Raw genomic sequence first — 25,769 nt, 5'->3', positions numbered from 1 at the left:
ATACGTTTTCTCAAATGCCGCGTGGATAAATTTAAATTTCTTATCAAGTTATCAATGAAATAAATTTACGAATTTCATTCGAGGAAACTCGTCAATATTGGAGTAAAAAAAGCTATAATTATGTCATTACGTTGACTGATTCATTCCAACTGCAAGGTGCTATCGGTGTTACCCCAAGAACATGGATTTCAGACGTAATAATCTATGTTTCGATGAAAAATTATTTATGCAGGTAAATCTATCATAAAATAGATCATATCGATATATTTCGTCCTTACTGACCGTTGCTCTGTACTCCTCACAGGAAAACTTCTCAGTGGACGAGTTTCTAACAAAGCATCGTAGAAAAGCCAACTTGGAAACACTAAGAGACGATCTGGGAGTATTTCTGAAGAATCTGCGTTCGTCTACGATAGAATTGATCAATAGAGATTACGCTGATTTCGTCGATCTATCTGCCAATCTAGTATCGCTTAATCAGAGCATCGTCGGAGTAGAAATACCTGTAACAACTATCAAAGATGAAATAACGGTAGTGAATCTAGAGCTCCGTACGTAATTTCTCCGCTACTTTCAACCATATTACTCACTCGTTGTATTTTACAGCGTTCCAAAACCATTCTGGATGAAAAAATCGCCAAAATAACCGATCTCATAAACCGAAGGAAACTAATTAGGAAGCAAATGCAAAGTATCAAGAGTGTAATAAAAGTCGAAACTAGTCTCGAAAGGATCGAAGTACTGCTACAAGAAATATCCAATAATGAAGATTACAACGCTAATATTCTATCGCTGGAACGAATAGTTAACGAGATAAATCAATATCATTTTCATTCGAAGCAATGCGATGGATTTTTAAATCGGAATGTTCTTCGCGTAAGTTTCAAGATTCTATCACTTTCTCGTTCATTTCATCACACATACTTATCGTAGCTTTTTACAGGATTTTGAAAAATCACACGAACAATTCCTCGCATACCTGAAGGATATTTTTCTCGTTGCTATAAAACATGAGAAAAAAGGCCTCGTCAATTGTCTAAGATTATATTTCTCTTTGAATCAAATTAATCTAGCTCACGAAATAGTTCGAAAGGAAATCGTTAGTCCTTACTTTTACAAAATGATTAACGAAGAAGCTCTTCGAAACGAGCCATCCGGATTGGAAGGATTGTTTTCGAAAATTTTGAACTTTATCGATACTGATTTGAAATATATTCTACAGCTTACTCAACTAGTTTCCAAGTGAGTAATTTGTTGAAAAATGGTAATTTTCGGTGAGATCGAATCTAATATTATTATTTTTTTGCAGAGATGTTCCTGTCAAAGGATTTGATTTCATGGTTCATAGTGTTTGGCCTGAATTAGAAGAACGATTGGAGTTCAACTTGAAATCTATTTATTCGCAAGGGAATGCGGATTCATTTTTCAAAGTGATTACCTTATTGTGCAGAATTTGTCTATATTCTATTTCAAGATATTTATTAAGTTTGTATTCTATGCAGTGTTACACGATTACGCTGTCATTTCTCGATAAATTTGAAGAACGGTGCCTCTCGTTGAAATCAGTCACCACCCTTAGAAGTACCATCTATTATAAGAATTTCCTTCAGTGCTGGAATTTAACATTTTATTACACAATGAGGTGAGATAATTGACGACGTATGACACTGCATATCCGTCTGTACACCATGATTTTATCATAAATTAATATTTTGTAATATTATAGATTCCAAGAATTGGCTGGAAAATTAGAAAGAATAATTCATTCGAGTAAAAATGTGGGGTTAAATGAATCGGATAATGATTGGAAATTGCTAATCAGTAGCGAAGTTTGGAATTGTCTTTTGAGATGTTGGCAGGAAGATATATTTATTCGTCAGTTAGCTCATCGGTACGAATTTTTATTCGTCTAAAAAACGTCTTCATCCGCAATTGAAAATGTTTCAATTTCCAACATTTTTTCTAGGTTTTGGAAGTTCAATTTACAAATTATATCGAGATATACCGTATGGATGAGCAAAATTATCGAACAAGTGAGTTCAAAGATGACTTGAACTATTTACGTTTTGATTTCGTATTACGATTTTTTTCTATTTACAGAAATCAATTAATCAATTACCAACGTCGAGAATTAACTTTCTAATTTTCCTACATACCGATAGCTCTAATCTAGTTCAGAGATTTCCAGTCATCTATAACCTAGCTCGAGATCGAATAGGTTCCGGTGTTTCGACCGAAATATCGGAAAACATGCAAAGTAATATCTATCTACATTTCTCCTTTATAATCCGGCATATGACAATAGGAGTAATTGCACCCCCTCCCGCTGATCCTCCGGGACAACATTTTTCTTAAAGGGGACATCCTAAGGAACATTTTAAAGCAAACTTGCCCAAAAAAAAGTTGGCCTTACTTACAAAATGGCGACCATTTTGATCGACAGGTCAGCCGAAATCGCAGATTTTGCGTTTTAATATGAGACTTGCACGAACTGTTTCAAACTTTACAAATGTAGATCGAAAGATCATGCAAAAATTTATCACCTGTTAAACTTTCAAGTGCTAAAGTGCGTTTTTCGATTTTTGGTGAATTTTTGAAAATCGAATTTAGGCCAAAAATGAGGGAAAAAATCAAAATTCTACCAAATTGACCAAGAAAGCTGAAATTTGGGATATATTCTATTTTCGACATGCCAAATCGATTGGAAACGGTTTCAACCCGTTTTCAGCAGTTCTGGAGCTTCCAGCAGATTTTTGAAACTCGATATTCTCACAAAATTCCATCAAATTGGAGTTGTAAAGCTGAAATTTATTCTAAAAACTAATTTCAATACGCTACGAAGTACTGCAGGTGAATTTCAAGTCGTTTTGGATCCTTCAGCGACTTTTTGAAAATTCCTGAAACCTCCAGCAGATTTTTGAAACTTTAAATTTTCACAAAATTTCATCAAATGGAGATGGAAAGCTGAAATTTACTCTACACTCCAATTTTAACACCCTCTGAAGACGACTTCAGGTGGGTTCAAGTCATTTTAGGGCCTCCAGTGACTTTTTTGAAAATTACAGGAGTCTCCAGTAGATTTTTGAAACTTGAAATTTCCCCAACATTAATTGATCAAATGGACAAGCTGAAATATACTTCGCAGACTACATGATGGTTTCAAATGGTTTTGAAGCTTCCAGCTACTTTTAGGAAATTCTAATTTTCCAAAAAAACGTCATACAACCTTTTAAAAAGTTGCTGGAGGCTCCAAAACGACTTAAAATTCACCAGCAGTCAACTTCGTAGCGTATTGAAATTAGTTTTTAGAATAAATCGACTCTCCATCTTAGTTTGAAAGTTTCAAAAATCTACTGGAGGCTCCAGTAATTTTCAAAACAGTCGTTGAAGGCACTAAAATGACTTGAAATCCACAAGTCGTTTTCAGAGGGTGTTAAAATTGGAGTGTAGAGTAAATTTCAGCTTTCCATCTCCATTTGATGAAATTTAAATTTAAAGTTTCAAAAATCTGCTGGAGGTTTCAGGAATTTTCAAAAAATCGCTGGAGGATCCAAAACGACTTGAAATTCACCTGCAGTACTTCGTAGCGTACTGAAATTAGTTTTTAGAATAAATTTTAGCTTTACAACTTCAATTTGATGGAATTTTGTGGGAATTTCGAGTTTCAAAAATCTGCTGGAGGCTCCAGAACTACTGAAAACGGGTTGAAACCGTTTCCAATCGATTTGGCATGTCGAAAATAGGATATATCCCAAATTTCAGCTTTCCTGGTCAATTTGGTAAAATTTTGATTTTTTCCCCTCATTTTTGGCCTAAATTCGATTTTCAAAAATTCACCAAAAATCGAAAAACGCACTTTAGCACTTGAAAGTTTAACAGGTGATAAATTTTTGCATGATCTTTCGATCTACCTTTGTAAAGTTTGAAAAAGTTCGTGTAAGTCCTATGTTCAAACGCAAAATCTGCGATTTCGGCTGACCTGTCGATCAAAATGGTCGCCATTTTGTAAGTAAGGCCAACTTTTTTTTGGCAAGTTTGCTTTAAAATGTTCCTTAGGATGTCCCCTTTAAGAAAAAAGTTGTCCCGGAGAATCGGCGTGGGGGGGGGGTAGCAATTACTCCTATTGTCATATGCCGGACTATTAACTCGTCTGCATCGCGTCGTCTAACGAAAAAAATATTCTTTACAGAATGCTTGGAGGAAAATAAGCAAAACATATTGCTCGTACAGAACACAATCGAGAAAAAAATAATAGATATAATATCGGAGAAAAACGCATCTGTGATGAGACAAGTTAGTGAAATTCCCAGATTATACAGACGTACGAATAGGAACACTCCGACACAACCTTGTTCGTACGTTGCCTCTTTACTTGCCCCTGTTTACGAATTGCAAAAAGTGCACGGTGAATATGTGACTCGATGGTTTCCTCCTATATTGTCTACAGTTACTGCCATGTAAGTAGAACATAGTGATATGATAATGTTTTAAAACGTGTCAGGAATTTACGTACCTAGATATTTCGAGTATTAAAATGTTTTCAATTTTCGTAGGTATCACGAACAAGTTTTCGAAGTTCTGACCTCCGTTCAAAGGACAGAAGAAAGTTTACGAAAATTCAAGAAAATTCGCGATCCTTCTAATATGGATTCTAAACAAAATACAGACGATGATAAAATCAGATTACAACTTCAAATCGATATTCAACATTATTCAGACGCCGTAAGCCTCAGAAAAGTGCTTCAAATCTATTTTACATAATTATACACTTCGATTAAAACTAATTGAAATTACTCCACAGGTTAATAATCTGGTCACCGGTGCGGAAATAAACAAGATGAACGAATTGAATGATATATTGAAATCATTGAAAAGAAATTAACACAAAAACGTTCGACTCATTCGGAATCCGCTCCAAAAAATAAGTCACAAAAGAGAAAAAAAAAAGGCAGAAAAATATAGGTACAAAATATAAATGAACAAAAATTATTATTATTACTTATCAACTCGAGGTGGTAACGGTATCGAGCGCGTTATTCGGTAGCCACCTCGTACATTCGATGGCATCCCATAAATAACAATCTCTTTCGATCGCTTCCTTATTCATGTCTTCCACATTAAATGCTACATTATAATCTGTAAAATATCGTGTGATTAGTGTCGAATAAAATCTATGTACTATAACGTTGATGTGTATTTTTCAGCTCACCGATAAGGGACAAGTCTTGACGAGGATCGATGTTATTTTTCTTTGAAAATTTTTTCGAATTAGTGGCAACGAAAATGAATTCAGTCGGTTGAGTAAATTGGTTCCAGTTTGTGTAAATATACCATGGATCATCTGGTTGAACTTTTGTACTCGTGTTCTGATCATCGTCTAAGATTTCTATGATTTCCGAATGATTTCTGTGGATTTGTAAACGTACGAAATTTTATCGATACATATAAATAAAATAGTGATGTAAACATTGTCAAATAAAACGTTATTGTTCAATCGAGCTTTACATACCCTTGTGTTTGGTTTTGTTTCGCGACCGCATTTACTCTAATGGGTCGACATCCGAGACCTAACGAACCACCCATATTTTTCAAACAGTCTTTCTGTTCTTCTTCGCTGGAAAATCTGAGAAATCCGTAACCTCTGCTGACACCTCGACTATCTACGATTACTGCGAGAGAAAAAACAGCATTGAAAAATACATTCGATGAAAAAAAGAGTATCGATAGCATACGAAACCATACCCTTAGCACTGGTTAGCGTTTTGTAATGTTGACCGAAATATTTGAAGAAATGATAATCGTCCACGTCCATAGTCAGATCGCCAACCCAAACATTATGATCTGAAGTTCTACTTCCCATGCATTGACTCAATTTAAACTTAGTCGAACCCTTTATTAAAATGAAATCTCGCATTAAGGGATGAAATTTCAAACGATAGACGATCTAAAAAGCTTACAAAGCCGGTGCCAGGGATTGTTTTGCCATTCAACTTGAAAACTGCTTGCTTGGCAGCGTCGTCGTTGGCAAATTGGATAACGCAGATCTCTTTATCGTCATTTTTGCGTTTCTTCTGCAACACTGCGCTGATCGGATGATGGCCGAGTTTTTGGAATGCATTAATAATAGACGCCGGAGTCATAAATGGAAGTATCTGTTGAAAAAAAATTAATTATTAACAAGTTTCGAATGGAATGGTGTACGACGAAGATGTGGATTCATTTACCTCTCCCATGTAAATCTGCGACGGTGATGTCATTTTTACGAAGACTAGTACTTACAACGAGCGAATTATTTACAATTAAACCTTATAATTAATTATTTTTCACGAATAAATGGCGAAAAATTCTCCAAGCAAGTTTTATTTACACCGGTTTCATGTTCTGGCTGTTTTGGGAGATTCTGATAAACAGTCGTTTATTATCAATTATTCGACCGAATAAGTCACCGTAGAAAGATTTTTCACAAAATTACATGTGTGAAAAATTATTCAACGTATTCCCTAAATTTCCCTGAAGCAGACAGATGAGAATCGAACCCTAACTCACTGAGAAACGAACGAAATTAGCCTAGTCGATAAAAGATGGTTTTGAAATCAACCAATAAGATAACGCTACAAAAAACACGTACAAATACACGTTTATTAAAAATAAGAATAAGTAGGTATGCGAATACAAAATATAATATTGTGCATAATAAAAAATAATACGTTCGATAATAATTCAAACAGAATAAAGTGAGAATATGATAAATCGAGTAATTAATAATTATATGAAAGTAAACGTTTCAGAAGTTGTCTGCTCGTCGGGGAACCACGTCTTTTAGTCGTATTATAATCTCATCATTTCTGACGACGACCTCCTCCAATTCCTGAAATTAAACTTGGGTCAGAATACGTGATTCTGAGTAAGAATGGTACCTATTTAAAGCTAACTACTCTATTTACCTATTTCCTTACAGACCAGCACGAATATCGAATTTCCTACAACTAGAGCCTGAGACCAGGAAGACCAGAGTTGAAATTGTATCGAATCGAATAATCAAATTAAAGCTCCTTACAAAACGAAATTTCCAACGAGTAGGTAGTACCTATTTCGTGGTGGCGAGCACACTCGCAAAATAAATCGAAACGAATACAAATTACGACGAACGAAAAGTTTTCCTACCAAGACGTAAATAGGTTCCTATCCAAATACACGAAAATAAACCTAGTTTTAAGCCACTGCATAATTACCTACGAATCTACGAAAGCGAAAGCAAAGAGCTAATACCTATTTAAAATGAGAAACAAATTTGATAAATAGACACCAAACTTACATGGGGATTTCCTGCTTGATCGTGTTGCTGTGGCGAATTAGGACCGCTTTGGTCACTTCCGAGATTGGAATCTTCTTCAAAATTATCGTCGGCCATCGTAGAATTTAATCGCGAGAATTTTCGACGAAATTATAATCGCGTAGGTAGTCGCGTACAAGAAATAGGCAACTTTGAAAGTTGGATCGAATTCGAAAGTTTAAATTGACAATTTGACAATATTTGAAAATATATAATAATCGCTTAATCGCGCTCGAAGTTCGGAGATGTTTAACAAATGAATAGTAAAACAGAACAGAGTCAAGTTCAACTGAGCGGCTGAGCATTTGGTCCAGCCGTCCAGCTCCTTACGCTAAAAGTTCCATCTCCATCAATTTCTGGACCGGAGGAGTAGTGGGTAAATTACCAGTAATTACGAATTTGCGATTTGACGAACGAAATGATCGAGCGTCAAATGAATCGTTCGTTCACTGCTGTGAGTGAATCTCACAGAGTTGAAAACTGGAAGTTTCGTTCCAAAGTTTTCAACACTGCCAACCCCGGCCAAAAGTGCAAACGATTCGAAAGCCTAATAAAAAATTTTTCAATCGAGATGTTGATAAACATGACGATGAAATTTTACAAAAAATGGAATAATTTCCTCAAAATTATAATGATATGTATAAACGATTAAACGAAAGATGAAGAAATTTCAAATACGAGAGTAGACTGAAGACAACGAAGTTTCCCTACGACTAACTGAGGTAAGTAAACTAATGATTATTTTTCCGCGATTTCTTCTTCGATTTCGACTTTCCTCTCAAAGATGCACCCAATTTTTCTTGCAGTTCCCCGGAGGGTTCCGCAAGTTCTACCGGATACAGTAAATTAATCGAACGAATGATTGTCTTGTTTCCTTGTGTAAGATGTACGGTTGCCGAGCGAAGATCGACGTTTGTAATCTTACCAACAGGCCAGTGACCTCTCGGAGACGAAGCTTCCTTAACTAAAACAAGATCACCTATGCGAGGCAAAAAAGACACCGATTTTCGAGGAGGAGGAGAAATAACTGCATGACGTTCTCGAAGAGAAGTAAGATAATAATCCCTAAATACTTTCCAAAATGAATTTAACACTTTTTGAGTCGCATCCCATACAATTCGTAGGTTTTGCGCAGTCGAATCAAGTTGGTGAAAATTCAGTTCTAAAAACGTTGTGGCGTTTACTGTTCGAAGACGAAGAAAATGATTCGGGGTGAGTGGAGCTAAAACTTCGTCGGCGGCCACGTACGTTAGTGGTCGCGAATTAATGGTATCTTCGATTTCCGCTAAACAAGTGACGAAAGCTGATCGCGAAAGCTCCTGCAAACCGTACGACTTTTTTAAGCAACTCTTCACGACAGCAACGAGTCGCTCGTAAGCTCCTCCCTGCCACGGTGAGTACGCTGGTATGAAACGCCATTTAATTCGGCTCGTTGACACGTATTCTTTCAACGGTTCATTTAGAATCTCAACCTTAACACCTACCATTTTTTGCACAAATTGAAAATTAGTAGCATTGTCTGAGGTAATTGTTAAGGGGGATCCACGACGAGCGGTAAAACGCGTGAGAGCATCGAGGAAATCGTCACCAGATAAACTGTCGACGACCTCCAAGTGCACTGCACGCGTGACGAAACACGTAAAAAGTGCTACATAAGCCTTGAAATATTCACGAACGTTTGTATGTTCACAGATTTCCTTCGCTAAGGCTATAGGTCCTAGTAAATCGACGCCTATATGAAGAAATGGAGCTGCCATCTGAACTCGACGATACGGGAGAGGAGGTGACGGTGGCAAACGAAAAGCGCCGCCATCGACACGTCTACAATCCGCGCAATATTTAATCGTGGATTTAGCGAGTGAACGAAGTCGCGAAATCCAAAATCTTTCCCTCACTTTGGCTAAAAGGTGCGAAGGCCCTAAATGATGAAATCTAACGTGTAAATCAAGAACAAGAGCGGCTACTAGCGGACTATTACGAGGTAAATAAATTGGTTTAATTGCGTCAAAAGGTAGTTCGGAGTTAGCGACTCTTCCTTGACATCGAATAATATCTTCGTCATCGAAATAAAGACCTAACGCGTTATTATTAATAGACAATTTTTTCCTTAAGTATCGAATTTCTTCCGCGAAATACTTCTTTTGAAGTTCTCGAATAAGTTCCCTTTCAACGAAAACAAATTTGTCAGTGGCGTCCGCATTTGTGAAATCGACAGTCTGAGCAATGAGTGGTTCGAACTCTGCGACAATTGCTTTCCACGAAATCTTGAACCGTTTTTCCTCAAACTCGTTCGTTAAGATACCGGAGTATTTTATTTCAACAGTTGACAAAACAACAGTATGTACTATGTTCGTGGTTTCCGGTGTTTTAGGCCAGAGGGCCCTGTGGCAAAGCCAGTGAGGTCCCTCGTGCCATAAAACATCCTTCTGCAAAAGAAAAGGAGTCGTTCCTCTCGTGCCTAAGTCAGCTGGATTTTCCACTCCAGGGACATGCCTTATCTCTAAATTTGGGGTCTTTTTAATTTCATCAATCCTATTTTCAACGAATTTCGGCTTCGTGTCGTCATTTGTGAGCCATTGCAGCACAATCGTGCTGTCAGTCCACAAAGTGATCGACTCAAAATTTATCCTAAATTGCTGTTTTAGAAAAGTCGAAGTTCGTTTTCCAAGAACGAGTCCTAAAAGTTCCATTTTTGGAATAGTCAAAGTAGATTCTAATGTCGTTTTGGGAATTTCATACTCTACATCATTTATCGTAACCTTGGGGTTCGCCTTTTTCGGGACCTTTTTTTCGAGAGGTTTTATTCTCATCTTCGAATAACAAAGGCGCGAACCTGAATTTCCTAGCTCGTCGACAAAACAAATGTAAGCACAACAAGAATAAGCTTCTTTAGAAGCGTCGCAGAAAATATTCAATGAAAATTTCGCGTTATCCAAGTTGTAATCGAAATAGCGACGTGGAATTTTAATGCTCGAAATGTCACGCAAATCGTGAATAATTTTGGTCCAACGCGCGATGAGCTCAGAGCTCAACGGTTCGTTCCAATCATAACGATCTTTCCAGCAGTCTTGTATGAATAAACGAAGCTTTAGTACGCACGGATTGAACAAACCGAGGGGGTCGTAAATCGATGCGGCGTAGCTAAGCGCTAATTTTTTAGTAACGTAGGGTTCCGAATTTATTGTTTGAGATTTAATACTTAACGAATCTTCGTATCTGTTCCAGTTTAGACCCAGTATGCTGACCGGAGGTGAACTAGAATCGATTGAAGGCAAATTATGTCGAAGGAGAAACTCTGAAGAATTTGAAGTCCAGTCACGAAGATTCATCGAGACTGTTTGAAATTTAGCGCGAAGATTATTGAATAATTTCGACGCAAAATTCAAAGACGAAACAGAGGTAACAAAATTATCTACGTAAAATTTATCACGAACCTTTGACAACCAATCCGCGTTTCGCGAATCATTTGTCGAAGACAAAAGATGCTGAATGACCAAATTTAATAAAGTTGGTGATGAAATAACACCAAAAGGAACTCGTGCGAATCTAAGGTAAATCAAATTGTCGATTGTTACAGGTAGTGAAAGGTCTTTTACCCATAAAAACCGAACTGAATCGCGATCTACTTCATGGAGCACCATTTGTAAGAACGCTTTTTCAATATCGGCGGTGAGACCTATTTCAAAAAGACGAAAATGAAAAAGAAGACCATTAAGATTTTCTAAAATCATAGGACCTCGATAGAGAAGATCGTTAAGTGATTTTCCAGTCCTAGTCTTCGCGGATGCGTCGTATACGACACGAATTTTGTCGTTACGTAGGATCGCGCGATGAGGTAAATAATGTGTCAAAAAAGGAGTTTCTTTCGGTGCCATTTCAATAATTCCTGAAGTGAGCTGTTCTTTAATTAACTCATCATATTGTTCTAGGAGTTCCGAAGACGATTTTTCGATTAGCGAACGAAGGCGAGCGACACACATTCGGTAGTTTGATTGCAAATGAGGTCGCTGGTCCTTCCATGGCCATCGAACAACGTACCGATTTTTATCAATGTAAGTTGTGCTGGTGAAGTTTTCCAGCATTTTATCGTCAACATTAGTATACTCCGCCGATTTAATACCTATCGAATCCAAATCCCAGAGCTTAGCCAGATTCAAATGTAGTTGGTCAAGCTCTTCACGAAAACTAGTATCGTCATTATCAACGGATTTCGAATTAATTAAAACCGAACTAGGTACGTACCTATCTTTTGGTTCCGAAACTACAGCATCGATATCGTGTGGGCCAGTTGGTATCCATCCGAATATCGAATGCCGTAATAAAGGCCCCTCATCGATAAGGCGATATTCATCATTCGGAAAGAATTTGTACAGTTGGTCATTTCCTATTAAAATTCGAATTGGATCTTTTATTTCAGAAAAAATTGACTTATCGGCGTATTGAAAGGAAGATGGTAGACGATTTCGTACGAGTTCAGAATTGGGAGCTGTTGTGATGTCAGGCGAAGTAATACACGAAGTAGTCCTGAGAGCGACTGTACGAGAAGTAGAGCCATCTAACGTGAGTAACGAACCTATAACTTCGCTAGATTCTACAAATTTACTTTCAGACGTTCCAAAAATTCCTACTTTTGACTTAATGGTTTTTCCTTTCAGACAAGGATCGACTAACCTAGCAAACTTCTGATCTATATACGAGGCACTACTACCAGAATCGAATAGACCCCTAACCTCCAAGAAATCGGTGCTGTTTCCTAGAATAATTCTACACCTAAAAGTTTCTAAATAGACATTTTCGTCGTGAAGTGAAGATAAAGTAATCGAATTCTTACCTGATTGGTCTCGGCGACTAGCGACGCGAGCTGCGATTTCCTGCATATGTTTCGAGCACATCAGCGCATAATGCCCGATCTTACCGCATGCGGTGCATGTACCGAATCGCGCTTGGCAAGCGCTATATACATGCTCCAATGAACCACACGCATTGCAGCGGCGGCTACGTTCCAGGCATTCTTTTCGTCCCTTCCAGGTACAAATCGTTTCACAATTGGTACTTTCGTGATTGACTCTGTTACAGAACAAGCACGGAGTCGTCACGCGTCCCGTAGGAGTACCCTGAGAACGATTTTGTGGAATTTGGTTCGTAATTCGCTTCGTCGACGGCGGAGGCGGAGGCGGCGGCATTTGAGCGGCACCAACATTCTGCCCAGTGGCCTTACGCTTGCGATTACGTTTCTTTTCGTTCGAAGGATTCGAAGCTGTGACCAGTGAAGCGCCAACAGTATTATTAGCTTCCTCGGAGGTGACAGCATTTGTGTTAGACGTAGACGAATTCGATTGAGCTTTTTTCGATTTTTTAATTAAGTCTACTTGCTCCAGTAGTTTGATCCGTTCGTCCAAAGTGTCGATAATCGTATTTAACTCATTGAACGACAGATCATTCCCGGATCTCGCCTTCACCTTTTTTAAACGTTTCAAGGCGCAGAGAACCAGGTCAGAAGGGAAACAACTAAGTACCTTTGTACGTAAGATATCCTGATCCACTGGAACCCCGATTGCGTTCAAATTCGCAATGATGGAAGAAATAGACTCAATATTACGACGGTGAGCAGTTGGAGTGGTGCTTTCGTGAGTATCTTCTAATGCCTTATAGTAAGCGGCCTTAAGTAGCTCTGGCTTATCGTATTTATCGACTATCTTATCAATGGCTATCGGATAATTTTCTGCCGTAGGATCCAAATTTCCCAGTACTCGTTTCACCTCGGGACCAATGAACGTGAGCAGATACGTAAATTTTTCGACGTCACTATGTTCGTTGTCATTATGGACTGCTGTTTGATACAACTGCCACCAAGACCGCCACTCCATAAGCTTTCCATCGAATATTGGAACCGTAATACGTTGCAGGTGAACATTCTTTTTCGGCTTTACTGGTATGGCCGCAGGCGCTTGTGCGCGAATAATTAGGTAGTTATCGATGGTGGTGTTGAGTCTCGCTTTTAGAGCTTCAAGTTTAGAGATAAACTCGACTTGATGCGCCATGTCTATGAACGCCCGCGCCTCGATGTCGAGGAGCCGAAAATCCTCGTCGAGTTGGCTCTTGTGTATCGCGTATTCTAGCCCCTGCTTAATACGATCGATTATAGTTCCAACCTCCGCTTCCTTTTCTTCTAAGGTTTGGCGAAAGTGGTCAACGATCTGTTACGAAACAAAAATAAAACAAAGAAAATGGTAAAATTTTATTTGAATCGAATCAAGCGATCCTTTGTTCATTGCAAAAGCTTTTGTAGAACGAAGTTCGCTAGTTTGCTCGTAAATAGTTTCACTTTTCACCAATCAATCGAATAAAATTACTGTTTAAACTATCGACTATGCATCAGTAAATTTTCTTTCCTTACTGGCGAGACGTCTCGACGATATTACGAAGCTTCTGATCGAGGTGCTTAATTTATTTTTCAGTGAACACAAAAGTTCCAAAAAATTGCGAAGAAGACGTTTTTATTGACGTAGTGAGCATACACCCATCGCTCCTACCTTCGGGTGTTTCGAATATTCGTGGCTGTGGACCCAACGATAGACACGCGATATTTCTCCTGACCGAGCAATTCCAAAGGAAGCCGACAATTTGGCGCAAAATTCAATAAAGACAACTCGTCGCTTCTAGTGAGCGTTTATCAAGTTCCTCGAATTCGCCGGATGTTTACACAGCAGCAAATTTCGAGCTTAGTAGGGTCGATCGGTATGTGGTCGTTCGCCTTTCAACTATGATTAAAATCAAAATATCACTATCGATTCACCACTTCTTCAATCTACTATCGCGAATTATCTGTTCTACTGCGTGTCATTCTTCGAACAGAGATCTGTTTTATGCAACTAGGTCGCGTTTTAATCGACGAAGTTCACGATGAGATCAGCATCGGAGATAAGCTAATATCGAATTGCAAAGATAAAAGCGAGCGAAATAAATGAATAACCCAAGACATTTCGTTATCACGCGTCCCATACCACGTAATATCGACGATCGCGAATTATTCCCCTTACCTAGCAATAAAAATTAATTTTAAATACGTAGATAAACATTCATAAACATTCAGGCTATCGGTCAGTGCTTAATCGATAATTTCTTTTTTGCAGATACTCATCGACGTAATGCTGAGAAATCGAATCCCGGATCGCTAAAATAAACAATCAGAAGTGTTCTAAGAAATGCCAATTCGACGGGAAGTGACTAATACGAGCTGGAATTTATCGATACCAGTGTCCTTGTGTACTTTGTTCTTTATTTTTATTTTCAGAACGTTCCACGGTTACAAAGGTTCCGACAACTCCATCGAAACGTGAAGGCGTGTTATATTGCGAACGAAATATCAAACCCTACGAATTTTATGAAGCATTTTATTGCCGACAACGTAGGACCGGTCCTAGCTCTTCACCAAAAAAAAAGGGTATAACATAGTCGATTAACCTTGACGACATCACTACACCCTACCCATGTTGTGTTTATACAGTCGGAAGGTACAGATTTCGAACTAAAACAAAGGAAACGAGAGTTGAGTCAACGCAAGTGTTTCATTTTCATATTTCGGCGCAATATTGCGTCATCGTCATAGAAATAGACCTTGAATTTCGTCACCTCTATCGTTTCTTAGAAACTAATCGCTAGGTACAGAATTCCGATACCTACCAACTCGTGAGTTTAAAGGAAGATTTTTATTATTTGATTTTTAGATACCTACCACCTCGAAAATTTATAGCTACGATTATTTACAAATTAGATACCTAGAACCTCGCCAAATTTGCACGAATTTTAGGGGAATTTTTACGATTTTAGATACCTACAACCTATTGAATTTTTTGCGAATATGTTACGAATTGTTCATCAAGGTACAGAACCGAATTCGGATACCTACTACCTCGTGAACTCCTCGCGAAGATTTTTACGAATTGTGCAACATGTCCTCAATGTTAGGTACAGAGTTTCGATGCCTACCAACTCGTAACATCTTCGCGACGATTTTTACGAATTTAAAACGTGTTTGCGGTTATCCTTTTATCGACTTTGGGCTCATTTTGAGGCAAATTTTGTGTGATTCGTGTGCTAACCACGCTCTGCTACCATGTGAAAAATTATTCAACGTATTCCCTAAATTTCCCTGAAGCAGACAGATGAGAATCGAACCCTAACTCACTGAGAAACGAACGAAATTAGCCTAGTCGATAAAAGATGGTTTTGAAATCAACCAATAAGATAACGCTACAAAAAACACGTACAAATACACGTTTATTAAAAATAAGAATAAGTAGGTATGCGAATACAAAATATAATATTGTGCATAATAAAAAATAATACGTTCGATAATAATTCAAACAGAATAAAGTGAGAATATGATAAATCGAGTAATTAATAATTATATGAAAGTAAACGTTTCAGAAGTTGTCTGCTCGTCGGGGAACCACGTCTTTTAGTCGTATTATAATCTCATCATTTCTGACGACGACCTCCTCCAATTCCTGAAATTAAACTTGGGTCAGAATACGTGATTCTGAGTAAGAATGGTACCTATTTAAAGCTAACTACTCTATTTACCTATTTCCTTACAGACCAGCACGAATATCGAATTTCCTACAACTAGAGCCTGAGACCAGGAAGACCAGAGTTGAAATTGTATCGAATCGAATAATCAAATTAAAGCTCCTTACAAAACGAAATTTCCAACGAGTAGGTAGTACCTATTTCGTGGTGGCGAGCACACTCGCAAAATAAATCGAAACGAATACAAATTACGACGAACGAAAAGTTTTCCTACCAAGACGTAAATAGGTTCCTATCCAAATACACGAAAATAAACCTAGTTTTAAGCCACTGCATAATTACCTACGAATCTACGAAAGCGAAAGCAAAGAGCTAATACCTATTTAAAATGAGAAACAAATTTGATAAATAGACACCAAACTTACATGGGGATTTCCTGCTTGATCGTGTTGCTGTGGCGAATTAGGACCGCTTTGGTCACTTCCGAGATTGGAATCTTCTTCAAAATTATCGTCGGCCATCGTAGAATTTAATCGCGAGAATTTTCGACGAAATTATAATCGCGTAGGTAGTCGCGTACAAGAAATAGGCAACTTTGAAAGTTGGATCGAATTCGAAAGTTTAAATTGACAATTTGACAATATTTGAAAATATATAATAATCGCTTAATCGCGCTCGAAGTTCGGAGATGTTTAACAAATGAATAGTAAAACAGAACAGAGTCAAGTTCAACTGAGCGGCTGAGCATTTGGTCCAGCCGTCCAGCTCCTTACGCTAAAAGTTCCATCTCCATCAATTTCTGGACCGGAGGAGTAGTGGGTAAATTACCAGTAATTACGAATTTGCGATTTGACGAACGAAATGATCGAGCGTCAAATGAATCGTTCGTTCACTGCTGTGAGTGAATCTCACAGAGTTGAAAACTGGAAGTTTCGTTCCAAAGTTTTCAACAACATGCGTTTTGCGTTATTTTAAAAAATTAAAACCGAGTAATTTGCGATTAATTAATTAAATATGAAGTAAAAGAAGATACTCAACGCTACAATGAAGGAAACTATACTATCGACTTGTGAAAAAACATTCCTCGTGAATGCTCTCGATGAAAACTTGGTAAGATTCACTAATCAGTAATACTATCGATACCGGCACATCGTTATAAATATTCTGATAATTGTATTTTTTCAGAGATTAGATGGTCGAGACTTCAAAGATTACAGAGACATCTCGATCCATTACGGTCGAGAATGGGGAAATTGTCTGGTTACCATTGGCGAAACAAGGTAACCTATTATCATCGTAATTATCACACCAAAGTCGAACGTATCTCAAATGCATACTTTACAGGGTCCTGGCTCAAGTATCTTGCGATATTCAACAACCCAAAGCATCCAAACCGAACGAAGGATTGCTTCATGTGACCGTAGAAATGAGTATGGCAGCTTTACACTACGAACAAGGTCGTCAATCCGATATCAGTGTCCAAGTGAATAGACTTCTAGAGAAATGCTTAAAAGAATCGAAATGCGTTGATCTCGAAGCTCTATGTATCGTAGCTGAAGAAAAAGTAAATGCGACGTGATTTTAATTTCAGGGTGACGAATAATTATTCACTGAGAATGTTTCTTTCAGGCTTGGAATATTAGAATTGATTTAAATGTAATGAATTACGAAGGTAACTTGGCCGGATGTTGTTCTATAGCTGCTTTAGCCTCCCTGGCACATTTTAGACATCCGGACGTTACTTCGACTGGAGAAAAAGTCATTGTTCATTCGCATTCGGAGAAAGCTCCCATACCTATTAATTTACATCATTATCCTGTTATCGTATCGTACGCTTTGTTTAATAATGGGTAAGAGTAGTGCGATTTTCGAGCATTAGATCTCAACTGACTGATGACTTCAGACACTAATTAATTTCATTTCTTTTAAAGCAAATATATTCTAAGCGATCCAACTTATTTGGAGGAACGAGTAGCCGATTCATTACTTCTACTCAGCGTCAACAGTTATCGAGAATTCTGTGGTATGCATTTCGAAGGCGCTCCATTACCCTCCTGCGATGTAGTCATTAAATGTTCCAGAGAAGCCTCCGATGTAGCTATTTGGTTGGTTAAAAAAATCAAAGATGCTTTAGCCGATGATCTAAAGAAAAGGTTCGTTCAGAGTATCATAATCCTGCATCGTTTCGTTTACTAACTCAATCCAATTCCCATGTTTATCGCAGATCTGAGCAGAAATCTGTATCAGGGTTAACGGAATCTCTCAACTTGGATCATATACTTTCGACGATTCAAGAAAATTTGAAAATACCTCTAAAACCAGATACCGTTAAAGCAGAGCCTCATGAAATGCCCGAAACACGAGATATTAAAATGGAAATGGAACTCGATAGCGCCGAAAGTGACGATGAATCAGAGGTCGAAGGCACTCGTGATGCTGAATATGTTATTATGAATATTGGAAGTAGAACGGCTGAACTTGTAAAGGTAAATAAACACACAACGTCACTAATCTAATCTGTTTCGTATCAATTTCAAATTTCGTTTATTACTTTATCAGAAAGAAGAAGCTGATTCTGAAGCGAGTGTAGAAGAGGAAGAGGAAGAGGACGATGATGAAGAGAGCGAAGATGACGATGACGATGATGATGATGAAGATGAAGATTCCAGTGAGGATGGAGACGACGACGATGTCGAAATAATCAGGGAAATCAAACCATCAGAAAGTATCGCAGAAATAAGTACGTTTGCAAAATTCTCGACCTTAGTTTTAAAAAAATACACATCTCTACCAATACTTTTTACTTCACAGATTTGAGCGGCGATAGCGAAGAAGACGACGTAGTAGTGCTCGAATCGAAATACAAAAAATAACATCCGCAATTTTTAATAATTTTGTATTTTATAAAATAATTTACCGTGTACAAAAAATAAATAAAAAAAGGGTAAAAATTACGCTAATTAGTAACACGAATTATCATGAAATTTTTTGGAATGGTGACATGCAACAGAAATTTATTCAAGGTTATTTCGAAGTTAATAAATATTACGGTGCGATCAATTTGTAAAAAAAAAAAAAAAAACGAAAAACAAAACAATATTTCAATAGCAATTAACCGATACTTAATCGTCATCCAAGTCAGATCCAGTATCATTCCAATGAGCCGGATTCTTATGATGTATACTAGCACTTTTGGACGCTGTGTTCTTCTTTTTGTCAGGAGGATGTGATAAATCACCATCGTAATCGATAACACCGCATCTGGCAATACGCCATTCTAAAATATCGGTAGAGAAATCGTCGCAATTTCCCAATTCTGTAAACCCAACGATGTAATCTTTGGCAATACTATCTTTGATCAACGCTATTGTTGGAATGACGCGTATTTTCAAATGCTCTGCAACACACACGTATCATTTTAACATCACGAACAGTTAAAGGAAGAGGTCAAATGACGTATTAATTAATTTACCTGCCAAAAACATGCATCTATCGGCCAATACTTTACAGAATCTCGTCTCGACGTGTCGTTTAGCCAACGCTTTTAAATGATGATCGACTATTTTGCAACGAGGAGTACAATTTCTATAAAAATGAATCACAACGTTCGACGATTTCTTAATAACGTCGAAGAATTGTTTCTCTTCTCCTAATTCGTCGTATTCGCCGTGCCCCTGTAATTCATCTACGACGTTAGATCAAATAAATTCGCATTTTCTCAACGGTATTCGATTAACTAACCTTGGCTAAGAATTCTTGTCGCTTTTTAGCTTCTTTTTTCAACTGTAAGAGACGTCTTTCACGTAGCTTTTCGATATCGTCGCATTTCAGATCGTCCAACTGCTTGATTTCTTCGTCTAGTCGTTCTTCGATAATTTGAGCCGCTTTTAAGACTTGTTGCTGGATTATATTCGTTACCGCGTTGTCGACCGGTGGTGCAGCCATTTTTACTGCGAATTATTCGACGAAAGCCTGCGAATTTAGGTACAAATTATGAGTGAGGAGAGAACAGATGGTGATGATGGTCATCTTTTTTGAAGGAATTTCAATGTGATTACCTGTGATTTTGGAGATACAGTTGGACTGGTGGAAATCAAACAGATTTTAATGGTAGTTGAGTTATTTAATGAGAATTATTTGACGATATTTAAATCAATTCGAATTAAATTACTTCGGTTTTATTTTAATCACCTTTTGTAAAATTAGAACGTGGGAGTAGAAGGGAAGGAAGGGGTCAATTATTTTTATCACTGTTTTTCGGATTCGAACAACAAGACCCGGATACGAGATTGAATTTTTTATTTTTTTATTTAATTTTTATTCAAGTTTATTATTGGAATTTTTTCATGAAAAACTGAGTGCTTCGTCAAAATTTTAAATACTCTATCAAATTTGTCAACATTTTGAAGAAATAATCTTGAATTTTGCAAAACTACGAGATTTTACACAAAAAAATGACGAAAACAAATTTTTTAATTTTTTTCTTCCTCGAAATTCGGCCATTTTGAAAATCAATGTAGCCATCAAATAATACAAAAAAAGTCACTTGAAAATTAATTCGATTCCGAATTTATTTCGAACTTTAAACTTTTATTACAGAGCTTTTTCAGCAATAATAAATTTTTTCAGACACTTTTGATGCTTTTAAAAGCATCAATAGTTATTAATATCAAAACCAAGCGATATAAACTCCAAGTAAATAGTTTTCCCAGCAAATTCCTAATCTTTTCCCAAGTCAACATTGCTACCGTTTAATTTGATAATGAAAATTAACCCTTTATTGTTTACAATAAATTCTTTGTAAATAAATAACGAAAAGAATCTAACAGGAATTCGGGTCAAATAGAAATCATACAATTTCTCGGTTTGTTGGAGTGTAAAGCAGCGTAAATTCATCGTTAACTCGCTCAAGAGAGTCGCTTTTCTAATGAAAAATTCACCTGTCACCTGAGTCGTCAAATGTTACAGACAAAGATGACCTTGAGTACACGTATTCCGTCCCCCCAGCAGCTGTTTTGATTCATTTTGTTACATTTTTAATTCATTCTTGGTTTCGTTTCGCCTTGTTTTTTACTCGAATTTCACTAATTATTAATCACGTGAATTGACTGAATACTGTTTTCCAATCGAAAGCATTCGTTTTTGCTCATTCCGTCGAAGAATTCTCGTTCTTGTCGTAGGTTATCGGTTTATCACGCAGTTGCTTGTTATTATACGCGTATAGACAAAGATAATTTTAAATTACGTATTTAACTCAAATCTCATTCGTTAACCGTTGAAAGTGTGTAGATTGGTGGTACTGCGTAGTGGAATTCTCGCAACGAACCAAGACCAAAAGTTCGTTCCAATTGTGTATTGTTTGATGATGGTAACGTGATAAATTCTCAAGAAAAAGGTAAACACAATGGTCGAGCCATTTTTTGATTATCAATTTCGATTGATTCTTATCGGAGATAGCACCGTAGGCAAAAGTTCGCTGTTGAAGTATTTCACAGATGGAAAATTCGCCGAAGTAAGTAACAATATGTTAATCTACGTCGCGCTTTAATTATTACTCTAAATCACTAATTACGTAACTCTTTTCAAGGTTTCAGATCCTACTGTGGGTGTCGATTTCTTCGCCAGATTTATCGAAATCAAAGGAGGTAAACGAATAAAACTGCAGCTATGGGATACAGCTGGTCAAGAAAGATTCAGGTACAATCGTAATAATGTACTCGTACTTCTCATCTCGATCATTTGTACGCGAGTGAAGCTCGTATTCACGAGTATATTTCTGTTCTAGGTCAATTACAAAATCATACTATCGTAACTCTGTCGGCGCTCTTCTAGTGTACGATATATGTAACCGAGCAAGCTTCGAACATATTCCACGATGGATGATGGAAGCCAGACGTCACATTGAACCACATCAACCAGTTTTCGTATTGGTCGGTTGTAAATTAGATTTAGCTCAAACTGGAGCCCGAGTTATAAGTACAGAAGAAGCTAAAGCCTTCGCTGAACAAAACGATATGTATACATGTGAAACATCCGCTAAAACAGGACTCCACGTCGAAGAGGCATTTACAGCGATAACCGAAGAAGTACGTGCTCGAAACACATTCTTCTCGAGATAACGGTTTATCGATTTGTTTACTAATTATCTTTCTGTTTATCGCACGTCTGCCCCGAATAGATCTACAATCGTATCCAAACAGGCGAATATAAAATCGAAGATGGATGGGATGGAATTAAAGCTGGATTCTCTCGACCTGGCAATAATCTAGATTTTAATTTAGCCGAAGCCGAACCAGCCAAATCTCCTTGTTGCTGATGGAAATTCCCCGAGACCCGAGTTCATTATAGTTTTCTTTAATAACGATGCGCTTGTAATGTGTTTTTAAGTGAATGCTTTCCAATTTTTATAAGAATTTTTTCTAGGATACGTACCCTACGTTGTTCCGCATGTACTTATATTATTATTATTTTGGTGTTGTATTCAATTGTGTTATTCAAGGACTGCTTCGATTGGAGTGATATGCTGACAGGTCGTTCTGATCGCAGACCTTTCAATATATTTGTTATATTTGTAATTGTGTTAACATTTTATATAATGGCTGAATTTTTACTATACGAGAATAGAATTTTTACAGAACCTTAAGATAGTGAACAAATTAGCTCAACTTAGCCTGTTTTTTTTTTCTATTCACCTTTCATGTACCTACTATTTTTAAGCAATTAAAACTCTTTATTTTCTCCGTCTTGTTGATTTAATTAACGAGCGTGTTAATGACCAATTATCACTCGTGGATCGTAAATGAAAAAATTTGCAAATGCCAAGTCAGTTCGTGGTAATTAATTTTCGAACACACTGTCGAATAAAATACAATAATATAAAACAGAAATTATCATTTTTATTTCAACACAAAAATTTTCATTTTAACAAAATACAATAAAAAAGGTCACAAATTTACTTAAATCACTTCTTTTTCTTAGCTTTAGGATTTTTACCTTTATTACTGGGCAAAAGTATCGAATGCCCAGAGCTAGTCAAATGTTGAAATAATTTATTTTTAGAATCGAACGATTCTTTACAGGTAGCACATTCGTGATTTAAATCTAATTCTAGAATATCGTGACCATTGGTCTGTTTATTTTTACTCTTGGTATCGGAATTTTTTACACCTTTAGAATTTTTTTCTACTTTGATAGGTTTTTCTTTTTCTTTTGCTGGTGGTTGAACTTCTGGTTCTTTATCTTTTTTCTTTTTACGTTCTTTCTTCTTATTAGATTTCGTATTTTCGGAAGCTTCTTCTTCTTCGACTGGTTCAGCAGGAGGAGGAGGAGGAGGATTTTGTTTCTGAGAAAGGATCTTTTCTCTTTCGAGCTTTTTTCGCTGTTTTTTACTTCCTCCTAATTCAGCTAAATCGAAGGGTTCGTCGTCTTCGCTGATTACTTTCTGGATCTGTTTTTTATTTTTATTCTTTTTAGATTTTTTCACAGGTGCTTCGTCTTCTTCTTCGCTGATGAGTTCTTCGGGACTAGCCAATTCGGTGGAATCAATGAGATCGTCATCTTCGCTGGATACTTTACGAGATTTTTTCTTATTTTTACCCTTCTTTTGTTTATTTTTCTTCTTAGGGAGTTCTTCTTCGCTTAATTCGTCTACAGATTCGGGTTCATGAACAGGACTAGCTGGTTCGGTTGAATTAACTGGATCGTCGTCTTCGCTAGATACTTTACGAGATTTCTTCTTGTTTTTCTTCTTGGATTTATTTTTCTTTTGAGGTAATTCTTCTTCACTGGATTCGACATCGGGTACAGCGTTTTCTTCGCCATCTACGTCGATTTCTTCCACATCCGAATCAGAAACCGTACCGTTGACTAAATCTTCTTCTTCGATCATGGAATTCTTGAGTAAAGCCGCGTTTTCTTTATGTTTCTTAGATTTTTCGTGATTGGCGAACGATTTCTCAGTTCTGAAAAACTTATTACAAGCTACGCAATATAAATCGTCGTTATCGGAATCGTCTGACTTGTCGTCGAACTCGCTAGCGATAGTGGACTCGATTTCTTTAAGTTCTTTCTCCAAATTGGAGAACTTACTCCAATCAGATTCTTTATAACTGGCAATATTCTTCTGGTGTTCGGCGATCATTTTTTTACGATGTTCTTCAGCTTTCTTACTATTTTCGGCAGTTTTCTGTTTCAGATACTCGGCGTATTGCTGAACACGTTTATCACGTTTACGAACGAATTGCACGAGAGCACGGATTTCTTCGTTACGTTCTTTTTTAGCTTGTTCTCTAACTTTCTTATTTTCTTGTTCCATGAGCCTGAGGATACGTCTGTTTTCAGCTTCGTTGATATCGTAAGTATTCAACCAAGAGTATGTCTTCTTCGTACAAAAACTGGACCAGTAACCGTAGAATTTGGATACGATATCGTAGGAACTATCAGATTTACCGAACTCGGGCAGATCCATATCGTCTTCGGCAAGATACTCGGATTCTTCGGCAGCTAATTTATTGAATACTTCTCTGTAAATGGTGTAGAAACTGTTGTTGCTATCGTCGTAACCACGATAACAAGAAGCGCTGAAGTAGGGAAACACATCTAAGCTCTCGTCCTCGTAACCGCTACCGGCTCCTTTCAAGATTGAATCTCGATGACGGTCGTACCAAGCTCTTTCTTGAGGATCGATCAGAACTTCGTAAGCTTGCTGCACGAGGATAAATTCGCGTTTTGCTTCGTCTATGTTATCAGGGTTTTTATCCGGGTGCCATTTCAGAGCTAGTTTACGATAAGCTTTCTTCAAGTCTTCGTTGCTGGCGTCTTTGGCTATCTCTAAGACGTCGTAGTGGCACTTCATGATCGTGTTTGAGTATTACAGACGAGTTTTAGAGAGTAAAGAGGTTACCATGGTGAATTTCAGTCCTGAAGATAATCCGGAACAACGCAGTGGAAATTGAAGAAACGTGAGATAAATGAAGGACGGAGAATTTTACGATCACTGTTTAATCTTGAGGAACTCGAATTAACTAATTTCACCGCGGTATTTATTGCACAACTGGTGAAAAATCGAGAGAAAATTTCGAAAAATTTGAGATCAAAAAGAATCAGAACGAGGAAAATAAACCAAAACCGAAAAACTCATTTTGGATAAATTCAAATCGCAGGGGTTCCCAATTTTTTCTTCACTATTTTGATTCAAAAAACGAACGAAAGAACGACATTTCCCATTCATTAAGAATTCATTTTTCACGCAATGTTGTAAAAGTAGCGGAAGAAAATATTGTACCATTGCGTTGTCAACGAAAGAACACTCGAGTGAAGTGATAAAAATTTTTTGTAAATTGACCTGCTGCAAGGTTGTAGAAAAATTTTGCAAAAAGAAGTAAAATAATAAGATCTAGTAAAGTAAAAAATATTCAAAATGACGTACTTTTATAAAGCGTTCGGTTATTCGATGGGAAAGAAACATTTCCGTGCGACACCATATTGGTAAGCTATGTTTTTGCAAACATTTCTCCTAAACTTACAGCAAATTAATTCGTGTTTATCGTTTTCACCAATAATGAAATAATTGTTCTCATTTTCCATGCAACAGTCGTGTAATGCTCGCTCTCGAATTATTGTTTGCAGGTTACCTTCAGTCATAGCCTATGGTGCCTCCGCTGTCATTCTAACTTTCTGGCTTACGGATTATCGTGTAGTAATGAAGAAAGTCCCTTGGTACAATCAACGATTCCTATACCCGTATGAAGACGACAAGAATCTTTATTTTGAACCTAGGTTCACTTTAGATGAGAAAGATAACGCGTAATATGGGTTCGATTTAGAGTTAATCTTATCGTAGGTATTCTCTATTCTATTGCAACTTGAAAATTAATTATTAAATTCTGTATATTATGCTTGTGTT

The 25,769-nt window shown here is 37.2% G+C and overlaps 7 protein-coding genes across 8 annotated transcripts; 3 read left to right on the top strand and 4 right to left on the bottom strand.

Annotated features, from left to right (window-relative positions):
• Positions 1 to 93: 93 nt before the first annotated feature.
• On the top strand, positions 94 to 5,504 carry Cog2 (conserved oligomeric Golgi complex subunit 2). Its single transcript, XM_065366468.1, has 13 exons — positions 94 to 232; positions 305 to 532; positions 607 to 876; positions 944 to 1,242; positions 1,310 to 1,430; positions 1,503 to 1,642; positions 1,727 to 1,891; positions 1,967 to 2,033; positions 2,101 to 2,257; positions 4,190 to 4,457; positions 4,554 to 4,722; positions 4,802 to 4,962; positions 5,205 to 5,504. The coding sequence occupies exons 1-12, from the start codon at positions 182 to 184 to the stop codon at positions 4,880 to 4,882; spliced, it is 2,016 nt and encodes a 671-aa protein (XP_065222540.1). The 5' UTR covers positions 94 to 181; the 3' UTR covers positions 4,883 to 4,962; positions 5,205 to 5,504.
• On the bottom strand, positions 4,841 to 6,472 carry Secp43 (tRNA Selenocysteine associated protein). The gene is made up of 6 exons (XM_065366476.1): positions 6,225 to 6,472; positions 5,958 to 6,152; positions 5,743 to 5,890; positions 5,510 to 5,669; positions 5,210 to 5,406; positions 4,841 to 5,136 (listed from the first exon to the last, which is right to left on the bottom strand). Exons 1-6 carry the CDS (start codon positions 6,255 to 6,257, stop codon positions 5,003 to 5,005), a joined length of 867 nt encoding a protein of 288 aa, XP_065222548.1. The 5' UTR covers positions 6,258 to 6,472; the 3' UTR covers positions 4,841 to 5,002.
• A 147-nt stretch (positions 6,473 to 6,619) lies between these two features.
• On the bottom strand, positions 6,620 to 14,695 carry LOC135847075 (uncharacterized). Of its 2 annotated transcripts, none has more exons than XM_065366473.1 (3): positions 13,731 to 14,695; positions 12,165 to 13,530; positions 6,620 to 6,868 (listed from the first exon to the last, which is right to left on the bottom strand). In XM_065366473.1, the coding sequence occupies exons 2-3, from the start codon at positions 13,372 to 13,374 to the stop codon at positions 6,840 to 6,842; spliced, it is 1,239 nt and encodes a 412-aa protein (XP_065222545.1). In that variant the 5' UTR covers positions 13,375 to 13,530; positions 13,731 to 14,695; the 3' UTR covers positions 6,620 to 6,839. The 2 variants fall into 2 exon arrangements, with proteins under 2 accessions (XP_065222545.1, XP_065222546.1); XM_065366474.1 differs by having other exon boundaries at positions 13,867 to 14,695.
• Positions 14,696 to 15,596: 901 nt separating this feature from the next.
• On the bottom strand, positions 15,597 to 20,239 carry LOC135847078 (uncharacterized). Its single transcript, XM_065366477.1, has 5 exons — positions 19,924 to 20,239; positions 19,607 to 19,837; positions 19,338 to 19,539; positions 16,291 to 19,262; positions 15,597 to 15,843 (listed from the first exon to the last, which is right to left on the bottom strand). Exons 2-4 carry the CDS (start codon positions 19,808 to 19,810, stop codon positions 18,988 to 18,990), a joined length of 681 nt encoding a protein of 226 aa, XP_065222549.1. The 5' UTR covers positions 19,811 to 19,837; positions 19,924 to 20,239; the 3' UTR covers positions 15,597 to 15,843; positions 16,291 to 18,987.
• On the top strand, positions 16,835 to 18,819 carry LOC135847073 (uncharacterized). The gene is made up of 8 exons (XM_065366470.1): positions 16,835 to 16,975; positions 17,051 to 17,145; positions 17,210 to 17,429; positions 17,495 to 17,715; positions 17,797 to 18,018; positions 18,090 to 18,351; positions 18,425 to 18,605; positions 18,677 to 18,819. Exons 1-8 carry the CDS (start codon positions 16,910 to 16,912, stop codon positions 18,736 to 18,738), a joined length of 1,329 nt encoding a protein of 442 aa, XP_065222542.1. The 5' UTR covers positions 16,835 to 16,909; the 3' UTR covers positions 18,739 to 18,819.
• A 425-nt stretch (positions 20,240 to 20,664) lies between the features above and the next one.
• On the top strand, positions 20,665 to 22,605 carry Rab39 (RAS oncogene family member Rab39). Its single transcript, XM_065366478.1, has 4 exons — positions 20,665 to 21,377; positions 21,453 to 21,562; positions 21,651 to 21,951; positions 22,044 to 22,605. The coding sequence occupies exons 1-4, from the start codon at positions 21,270 to 21,272 to the stop codon at positions 22,179 to 22,181; spliced, it is 657 nt and encodes a 218-aa protein (XP_065222550.1). The 5' UTR covers positions 20,665 to 21,269; the 3' UTR covers positions 22,182 to 22,605.
• A 136-nt stretch (positions 22,606 to 22,741) lies between these two features.
• LOC135847072 (dnaJ homolog subfamily C member 21-like) lies at positions 22,742 to 24,999 on the bottom strand. The gene has a single exon (XM_065366469.1). It carries the CDS (start codon positions 24,717 to 24,719, stop codon positions 22,827 to 22,829), a length of 1,893 nt encoding a protein of 630 aa, XP_065222541.1. The 5' UTR covers positions 24,720 to 24,999; the 3' UTR covers positions 22,742 to 22,826.
• Positions 25,000 to 25,769: the final 770 nt, after the last annotated feature.

The sequence above is a fragment of the Planococcus citri genome, chromosome 5 (genome assembly GCF_950023065.1).
Source record: "Planococcus citri chromosome 5, ihPlaCitr1.1, whole genome shotgun sequence".
NCBI classification, from domain to species: domain Eukaryota; kingdom Metazoa; phylum Arthropoda; class Insecta; order Hemiptera; family Pseudococcidae; genus Planococcus; species Planococcus citri.
This window is presented reverse-complemented; position numbering and strand designations above follow the sequence as displayed.